The sequence below is a fragment of the Carassius auratus genome, chromosome 6 (genome assembly GCF_003368295.1).
Source record: "Carassius auratus strain Wakin chromosome 6, ASM336829v1, whole genome shotgun sequence".
NCBI lineage: Eukaryota > Metazoa > Chordata > Actinopteri > Cypriniformes > Cyprinidae > Carassius > Carassius auratus.
In genome coordinates, this window is record NC_039248.1 from 10,420,678 (window position 1) to 10,431,340 (window position 10,663).

A 10,663-nucleotide genomic window follows, 5' to 3' on the forward strand; every position below is an offset into this window, starting at 1 on the left:
ATTCTCTATGAATACTGCCAAAGACATATCAATATCGGATCAGATATAGTGCTACAGCATTAATCGACCCAAAGTCAATCCTTAACAATATCTATGTTGTGCTATCAAAATATAATGAACGAAAAGAAAGAGCACAGCTACTAACATGTCTCGGAAGCTAAACAAAGCTGCCATATTGAAAGTCAAAGAAGAGGAAAAGGCGATACACTCTACGAAAAAGTCAGTCTGAATAGTTGCTTGCAGTAAAGCAAAGCAGAAAAAAGGAAATCCATGTCTTTTTTTTACGCACAAATAAGCAAAGATGTGTCTTTGTGCTCTAAAGAAGAAATAATGTCTGGTAAGATTCACCACATGTAGTAACTTCTTGTTGTGTCCACCTGCGTCGGCTTAGTTTCTGAAGAACAGTCCTTGTCCTTCTCGCTGTCTGCCTCCCATAAGTTAATGAGAGGAGGGTAGAGTTCGTTTAGGGGGATAGAGGAAGTTTTCTGCATGTACTTCTTTAAGGAGTGGTGGTAGTTCTTCCTCTTCCATCTCTTTGCAATGTAAAGCGTGATTGAGCCCAGGCTGATGATGGCCAGTATTGTGCCCATTACTGCCGCCAGTGCCGTATTGGTGCCTTGCTCAGAGATCTCCACTGCAAACGTAGCGTGCTTGGTCGTCACATTGACACATGACTTCTGGGTCTGCTGGTGGATATTGGAGACCGAGAGACAGACCTCATACTCAGTGGCCGGCTGAAGGTGCGTGAGGTTATACTCATGAACATCCACAGGAACTTTAGCTGTATAGGTGATGTGAGGGTTGTCGATTTTCATGGTGGCTGATGACCACTTCAGATTGGACGACATAACGTTGGAGTTCACTTTCCAGGATACTAAAATTGAGTGTGACTCTGTGTGTTTCACATAGATCTTCATAAGCTGGGTGCTATCCAGAAGAGTCCCGTTGACTCGAATTGCGGTCACCCGAGTGTCCGCTCCTTCTGTATTCTGGGCCACACAGGTATAGTGGCCAGAGTCATCCACCTGAATATGGGATATGCGCAGAGTTCCTGCACTGCTGAGTTGGTATTTATCGGATATGGTATCCATCATGACTTTGTTACCAGATGGGGTCACCCAGTATATTTCCGGTTCAGGTTCAGCCATAGCACGACAGTCAAGTTCTACCGTCATCCCGATGTCTAGGTTGAGGTGATTGGGGAATGTGTCGTGAGAGATCATTGGCAGGCACTGGCCTGTAGATTCACGAGAAAGTACGTCTCTCACACGCTGACCTCTAACCTCAAGTGGCATGGCGCAGAACATGGAAAGAGGCTCCATAAATCGAATGGTTGTCTTGTTTGAACTCATCCATTGAATTACACAGTCGCAGCGCAGTGGGTTGCTGTGGATACTGATCTCCCTCAGGTTGGGCAGGGACTCCGCCGTTGCTTGGTAGAGAGAGTTTAGAGCATTGTTATTGAGCATTAGACTCTCTAGTGATGGCAAGTCACGGAATGCTAAACGGCTCACGTAGGAAAACTTGGGGTTGTTGGTGGCTTCGAGTTTGGTCAACTCTGGGAGGTTATCCAGGGCAAAACGTTCAATGGACACAAGTTCTCCCATGTTGTTAATGCCAAGTTCTTTTAGTCTTAGCATGTTCTTAAAGTCGCCATCTTGAATTTTATGTATTGGATTCTTGTTCAAATCCAGAAATTTCAGATTTGGAAGCTTCTGCAGAGCAATCTGTGGCACCCGGACTAGTTTGTTATCATAGAAGGAGAGACTCTCCAGGTTGTCTAGTCCAACAAATGCATTGCCTGGGATATCAGTGAGCTCCATTCCTGCCAGGACCAGGCTTCTTAAGTTGGTTAGAGGTTTGAAGTTCAAATCCAGGATGCCGACCACAGGATTTTCCCCAATCATCAGGATCTCCAGGTTGGGGGTTGATTCAAACCAGCGACTGTCAATGGCCTTGAGTTTGTTGGAGTTCAGATGGAGTCTCAGAAGGTTACGCAATCCGGTGAAGGCATTGGGTGCAATGGAGCTGATCTGATTGTGATTAATGTACAGCTCCTGTAGATTGGTTAGGTCTTGCAAGCTTAAGTCAGGCATCTCGACTATTTGGTTTTCTTCTAGGTGAAGCGTTGTGAGCTGAGACATGTTGGTCAGGCCAATATCCCGGATGTTGCTGAAGTTGTTCTGGGACAGGTCGAGTTCTGTGAGATTCAGTAACTGTTCCAGCTCCTCACTAGTTCTGGCAATGTAGTTACTTTGCAGAAGCAACACCTGTGTGTCAGCGGACAGGTTCCCAGGGATGCGTGTAAGGTGAAGGTCATTGCAATCAACAGTAGTTGCTTCTCTGTAGGTGGACTGGGGTGTGAACCAAGGCCGGATCTCACACACACAAAGCTGCGGACATTCTGTACTCTGAACTGAAGAGAGGCCAAGTGAAGCCAGAAACAGGAAGAAACAAATCTGGCCCTGCACAACAAAAAAGAAAGTCCCTCTTGCCATTCTGACTGTAAATGTTTATCCTCTCAGATCTGAGCTGGAATTCCTATAGCGCCAAAATAGATGGTGAGGTGAGATTCTCATTCAATAGAAGTGTTGCAGAACAGCCCTTTTATCCCTCTGAAAGCTTGAACAGCGGGGTCAAAGAGCTTCCGAAAGATTTCAAAGACTGTAGTTCCCGTGGGCTCATATAGGTTTGAAATATCCTCACAGAATGAATCTTGAACTGTTGAGTTGACCTAGAAAACAAACAAAGAGAGAAAAGCCTGTTACAATAATCAATGGAAGAATTCCTTTACATGAAAAACTGTGTTATATAAGCATATTCTAACACAAATGGATTCAAACCATCTACACATGAATTAAGCAAAAACTGAAAAAAATATGTACTTGCATTGACATTTTATTTGTTTACCAAAATAAACATTAAATTATAAAAGAGTTTTAAGCAGATATATCTAGCTTAACCACATAAATATGCAAAATTGGAAAAAGATTTGTCACAATATAGTTACAAATACCTGCATTAAGTCTCATAATTGTAAAAAAAAATTTTTTCAAATACAAAATATAATAAACCTGTATACAAATATAAAGATAATGTGAAAACCAGAGGCACGGCTTTTGTTTCCTGCAAACTGTCATGCATGAAGAGGCGGATCAAAGATGATAGAAATTGTGACCGAAGCAAAGGAAGGAAATTTTATTCATCAGGGGATCAAACAATTGCTACTGTAAACAAAGACAGAACATTAGTGAGGTGTAGAAATGATTCTGTACATTTATTCATAGTCTTTCCTGTCAAGATGTTACCATACCCTGATTCAAAATGGTTTTTTAGGTTAAATAACTACAGTATTATCTTTCTTTGCAGCAATTATGTAAAACAAAATACATAAAAATAAGATATTACCCAAATGTTAACAATGACAAATCAATCATATCATGACTTGATTCTGCATAGGAAATATGTGCTGTCCTAGATTAAGGAGGATCATTTAACACTAGAAGGGCTTTTGGATTTTGGAATGAAATAAACGAGCATATTATGCACCCATCACAAGAAAAAGGCACAAAAAGGTGGCATGTTATTGTGTTTGTGACAGAGCAGTGAACGGGGCATCTGCTATCCCATATGTTGCTAATGCTGACTCAATCACACAAACAGCAAGCCAGAGGGATTTAGTCCTTGCCAAATACCACCTACATTAAGAACAGATACTCCTCCACAAAAGTTGCTCAGCCTTGTTAATGTTTCTTAACAGCACAATTCAAAACAACTGAACTACACTTATCCTGAAAACATAAGATTTAAAGACCCAAGATCTGAATAATTCCACCCCTATGACATTTAGATTACATGTGCCATCATATGCAATATGTTCACTTCAGAGCTTTTGGAGTCTCTTGTGAAGCTAAATCCAACAACAAAAATACAAGCTTGGACAGCTTGAACAATTTTATGTCTCATACTCCCAAGCAAAATGAATGGAGGAAACATGGTACAGCTGGTGTAAATGATTCCTATAATGTGAGAGTGGAAATCAATAAGAGGCCTGATCTCCCCCCTGTGGCCAAAGAAGCATCAGGGCAATTTAGAATGAGAGCTGACTGTAACTGCCAGTTTTGGCAATTCTCATAAAAGAGTGCAGTACACAGATGGGACCCGGCCTGTGTTGAGTTATCAGCACCATCTTTAAAGTTTTTTTTTGTAATGCAATACAGAATGACACCTCACACTGAAAATAGCACTAAACTAGTGAAGATGGAAGCCAAATAAAAAAAAAAAAAAAGTCTAAGGGGTGACTTTGGCACTTCACTGATTTAACATTTTCAGTCCATTCTCTTACAGGTTTGAACAAGAAAAAATGAAACAATGAAAATATACATTATCTAATTATCTAGGTTGTAATACAATATATCAAAAATGACATGTGAAATATCTTAATAAGGTAATTAAGAAGATCGATTAAACTTATCTGTTAAATGGTAAGAGAGGCAAATGAATGAATGAGATAAGAAAAAATAGACTAAAGTGTTCCATCATTTTCCAAGAATAGCAACTAATTACCAAATTTTACCAAGAGGATGATCATTGCTTTCCATGACACTCAATTTGTTTTATGTCTTAAAGGGATAGTTCACCTAAAATAAAAATTCTGTCATCATTTTAACCCACCTAACCTGCATCATTTTTTCTTTTCTTTTCATTTTTTTTCTGTATTACAATATACAGTAAGATATATTCAGTAATGATTTGTCTCTGATACACGAAATGTCAAAGGGGTCCAAAACAACACTGGATCCCACTGATTTTCACTGCTCTACAGAGCGTTTTGTCACTTTGTTGTTCTTGTGAATAAAACACTGACACAATGATGAACAAGTACATTAACATATGCAATAGCATCGTTTTATTTAATTAGGTAAATATAATTACTTGATTTAGCTTTGTAAAGAAATCTCATTGCTCTCTGATGTCTTTAACGACAACATCTTTACCTGTATCGGCCACCATAGTTTCTCCAAAATGAGGGGTCGGGGGTGGGGGGTTCTGAGCCATTGGTTGCAATTCGCCACCTCACCACTAGATGCCGCAAAAATTTACACACTGCACCTTTAAGTAAAGACTTTGGTAAAGATCATGTTCCATGAAGATGCTTTGTAAATTTCCTACCATAGATATGACAAAACATTTTTAAATAGTAATATGTATTGCTAAGAACTTTATTTGAACAACTTTAAATGCAATTTTCTCAATTTAGATTTTTTTTGCACACTCCAGATATTCAAATAGTTAGATGGCCAGATATTGTCCTTTACTAACAAACTTTACATAAATAGAAAGCATATTTATTCAGCTTTCAGATTATGTATAAATCCCAATTTCCAAAACTTGACCCTTTTTGTGGTCCAGGGTCACTGATAAACTGCCTCTGTTATGGTATTTTCCATTGTTTAAAATCAGTAAACAATGGGTCAAATGCACCCCATATTTTCTGCCATTTTCACATAAATCATGTTTAATGTTTTACCAATATTGAGGTCAATCTGAGATTCAGCACTTAAAAGCAGTATTTACCAAAGTGGAGGCCAAAACCTTTCCAGTAAGTAGGATTAAGTAATCCAGAGATCACAATTTCATATACACTATATACTGGGTCTTAAAATTAAGACACAATTCCAGCTCTGTTTTTATATTAAGGCCCAGTTATTTTTCTGTAGTTCAGAGACACCACTTCATGTTTTATTAAGCTTTATTGATCTTTTGGCAGCAGAGTTACTAAACAAAACTAATGTTGATGCAGAGTGAAGGATTCAAATAAGCCTAAAAATTAGAAGCTTTACATTTTTTCTTTAAAGTAATGCCTCATAAATTAGGATATATAAATTAGGATTAGGCTATTATAATATGATGGTTAAAACTGAAAACTTTATTAGAAGGTACAAACAGAGAATTACTCGTTTTACATTTCAATAGCTGTATTTCGGAAAAACTGTGCACAGGCTGCAATTATGAATGGAAGAAATATGATTTAACAAAACAAACATATTTCTCACAGTACCATTTGCCTAAGGACCACACAAATAGGACACCCTGAAGATCCTCATAAATATTCCATCTTTGTAAGTAAACAAGATCTGAATCCAAATTAATGGCTATTTATGTCATTCCAACCTCATTAGGTGAACTTCTGCAACCAGCTTGCTTCCTGATGCCCAGACCGTCATCCTGAACTTCCCCTAGTCTTGGATAACAAAAGACAGCTGTGAAATTCAGTGGAAGCCTATTTGAAACACCTGCCATTTCAGATCACCAACAGATGCAGATCTGTTCTCTGCAGAGACTGAAGACTTCTGTTTTGAAGACATGTCTGATCTATGGGTCACAGTACTGTCATGCTGTATTATTTCAAGTTTGAGGAAAATGTACGTTGCAAGTTTATTTTAAGTGTACACTAAGAGCTAAACCGAGATTCGAATGTGATCCTGAGTAGCTCTTTGTTTTGATGCCCCAAATATTAAGTGAACTTAAGTGATTACAAACATTTGAATCTGTCAATGCAACTTCCAAAATGGCTGTAAACCAAACTCTAAAGATATTTATACAAAAAAGATGTGCTTTCCTAAATAAGCAGCTTAAGCACAGTAAAGTGCACTTTTTAAATCTCACAGGAAATCAATATTTTAACTACTACCAACAACACTAATGGGTTAATGCTCGTATAAAAAAATAATGCTTTTGGATTTGTACGCAAGCCCGAGCTAATGGCAAGGATCCACACAAACATTAGAACGTGTCATTTGTTGTTCATGATTTGATACAGTGATTCATCAAGCCACTTATGAAAAGCAACAGAAAAAAATGTTGCTGCTACAGATATGAACAGGGCTGATTGTGTTTCTCACAGCCTACAGGACTTAAAATATCCTGAAAATACATTTCCAGGAAACTGTATTTGCTTTTCTAACCCTCTATATGCACACAGCTTTCTGTGAAGGCAGAGGAAACACTGGAAATACATTCCCAGCATACAATACGAAAGTCCAAATAAACAAGTGGAAAAACCCAAAAGGCCTGCTAAAATGGCTTACATCATCTAGAAAAAATGACCATCTTGTCTCTAACTCATGTCTTCTCTCTGCTAATCTCCTCAAGGAGCTCACTTCCTAAAAACCTTCACAGAAAGTGAGTGAGAAATTAATGGTAATTAATTTTATTCTTGGATCAAAAAGGCTTTGCAAAAGGCCAAGAGAGCAGATCTTTTCACATCCAGCATTCAAGACCGTCTACATTTGCCAACCCTTAATCTGAGGGCTATTATTAATTGCATGGTGAATCATAGCTTTGCCCAGGGTTGAACTGTGGGGTAATGGCATGGGCGGTATAGAGCTGTAGAGATGGGGACTGTTGCGAATGGCATAAAAACATTGATTGCCGATCAAATGGAGTCCTCTGTGTCACTGCACAAAGATGAGGGCTGAGAAGTAAATGCACGGGAAGCCGCAAAGGTCTCATTTCAATTATTTTCAGCACTGTGTGTTTCAAATCTTTTGCACTTATAAACATCACTGAGTGGATTACCAGAATTCGTAATATCAAAAATTCTCAAAATCTTCAAATAGCATTTAGAATCACTGCATATATATATATATATATATACATATATATATATATATATATATATATATACATATATATATATATACATATATACATATATATATATATACATATATATATATATATATATATACATATATATATACATATATATATATATATATATATATATATATATATATATATATATATATATATATGCAGAATAAGTCAAACAGCTGCTTGGTGTATTACACTCTTTATCTCTGTGATCAACATAAAAGACAGACTTATTCTTTTCACCAACACTGACCACTGTTACTTCCAATCCCCCAAAAACGATTAATTCCAAATTACATTAATTACCATTCCAAATGAACAAGCCTCTTACAGTACCACCACAGGAGCAATATTATTATAAAAAAATGACAACAATTTTTATTACACTAACTGTCACTGTGTCTTAATATGTTCACATTTATTTAGCAAAATGTTATCGTTATATTATGAGTGAACATTTATATTAAACAAAGTGTAGAATGAGAGCCACACAATGGGGGGGGGGCAACTTGTGCAACAGACGCAACAGCTGCAACAAGGGGTGGCGTCCCATGGGACAATACAAACCCCCTCCTCAAACCTCATTATACATCCTCCCCTGACTAAAAGACGTCTTCCCGTGTTTATTGTCTTTCCTAGGGAAGTTGTGGCGTCTTATTTCGAATGAGTAAGCAATGAAACATCTGCTGAAGTGCCTGGACATTGAGATGCAAATCACATTTTTGCATCGCCAACCAGACTCCATGCGCACGCCTGCGGTAAGCAAGCAATATAACGGGATCTGATCAAAGTTTGGGATCGATTTCCGCCATAATTACAGTGTAAAATCACTCTCAGGAGGCTATTTATAACAAACGAGTGAATGAAGAATTTAAATCATGCAAACGGCATAATCAAGTAGAACTAGAAGTAAAACTGATCCGTTAAACAAAACGCAAAAATGATTCACGGATTTATCGTTGCATGCATTCACGTTTGATGTAAAGCTTTAAAAAGTCACCGTTTACCATTCCCATTGCATTCTGCTTGCTCCTTATACACACACATACGCTGTAACATTATCTTTTACCAGGCTATTGTTCTAAAAAAAATACAACATAGATTTTGTGAACTCATAAACAAACCATAAATGATGAGTGAAAAATCACACACGTTTTGCCCTTGAACATCTCAAGCGCAACAGCCGATGCGTCCTTGCCATTAAATGCAGTAAATCACGCCGTATGGCAGGCCAGGTGAACATTATTCATTAAAACTATTTATTTGTTTTTATTACACTAATACTTATTCTTATATTTTTAGTTGGCTACAGCATTTCTTGTTCTAGTAAGTTATCCAGTGTTGACTAGTAGCCTATAACACAATTCATTCTCTACATACTAGTAGCTATTTATTTTCTTTGGTACTAGTCAGCTATCCAAACAGTATTATTTATTTCCTTATTTAACCAGGAAGGTCCCATTGAGATACAATATCTCTTCTACCAGTGAGCCGTGGTCAAGATAGGCAGCAAAGGACAAAGTTACAAAGAGTTACATATAACAACACAATGAACAAACACAAAACAAAATTCAATAACATTAACATTTAACAGTAAAAATGGGAAAGTTTATAGCTTATAATGAATAAGTAGACTGCTAGTTAACAGCTGTGGGTGAAAAGATAACCATAACTACTGTATTTATTCATAATAATAATAAAAAAAAAATGGTTTATTATAGTAGGCTTATTTATAAACGAGTGTCACTGTGAAAAGAGGAAGTCGTTAAAGGAATAAATGGTAAAACGGCTTGCCATACACCTAATCCATAAAAGAGAAGCCTAAAAAGCAACATAGACACCATCTATTTTCAGTTTACAAGAAGTAAAAGCATTTTTTGGGAGACTAACTTTAAAACCCCAACTCATTCTGAAAGACAATGGTTTTGCAAGTAGCTTTTATTTTTTATTTTTTTATAGTATTTTTAAATAATTATTATTGCACTGCGAAAACCTGTTTAGTTGCCCATGGTTCTGGTTTAACATGCACAGATGCTCGTGCACAAAGAGAACAGTATGTGTGGATGCTTCAAAATCCATCTGAGCATACCTCTTTGGTTTGCCAGCCTACACGTTCCGAATGGCACTGAAGTCCTCCCTTCGCGCTGACTGCTTCATGCACTTGCTGTATCTAGATACAGTATCTACGTCCTTGCGAAAGAGCACTGAAAGAAAATCCACAGATAATAAATACCATCTCGTCGCTCGTAAGTTCCGTGTAATTAACTGCTTTACAGCGGCATCGTTTCGCTACATCCACTCCGCGAAAATTCATGTGCAATCTTCGCCAAGCGCATGGTCAGGTTTTGCATGGAGTTTTGCAACGGGAATCCGCTGACTGGCTCCCATCCGCCGTGTCTCCGTGTTACTGTGGAGCCCGTGCTGCGTCGCCAAGGAAAATATGATGACAGCACCTGGCGCTGTCCAGGCGAGTCAGCTGATTTCCAGGCAGGCGATTGGTTGCTAGCCGGTGGCTGTCACTCGATTCCCAAGCAGAGCACCATCTGTTCAGGGATTGTTGTGATGCGAACAAAGGCGGGCAATGGGGGAGCGCAGTGGGGATAACGCGGGGCGTGGAAGCTGAAATGTTAAGGAGCTGATATTCTCTTATGAGAACGTCTTACACTGACTCCCTCCTCCTCTTTGACGTAGTGATGGAGGACTCTGCATGATGTCCCACTCACCAAAGATTTACAATGAGACAATGTCCCTTTGTTCGGTGCCTCACTTTGAGGAAAGTTCTTCCTAATTCATCCATCCTTTCGCATTGTCTAGAGATATTCAGACAAAATTTCCTGTTTTAAAACAAAGAATAAATTTCCTAATAGCTTATGAATTTAAAACATTTAATAATGACAATTAAATTAATCTGTGTGTTTACGGAGAACAGGTGTTATGAAACTTTTTGCTCTACATAATATGCCAAAACTACATAACTACATAAATAATTAAAAAGAAAGAAATC

The 10,663-nt window shown here is 38.0% G+C and overlaps 1 protein-coding gene across 1 annotated transcript; it reads right to left on the minus strand.

Moving 5' to 3' along the window:
- Positions 1–275: 275 nt before the first annotated feature.
- On the minus strand, positions 276–10,279 carry LOC113096003 (leucine-rich repeat neuronal protein 1-like). The gene is made up of 2 exons (XM_026261382.1): positions 9,749–10,279; positions 276–2,734 (listed from the first exon to the last, which is right to left on the minus strand). The coding sequence occupies exon 2, from the start codon at positions 2,496–2,498 to the stop codon at positions 345–347; it is 2,154 nt and encodes a 717-aa protein (XP_026117167.1). The 5' UTR covers positions 2,499–2,734; positions 9,749–10,279; the 3' UTR covers positions 276–344.
- Positions 10,280–10,663: the final 384 nt, after the last annotated feature.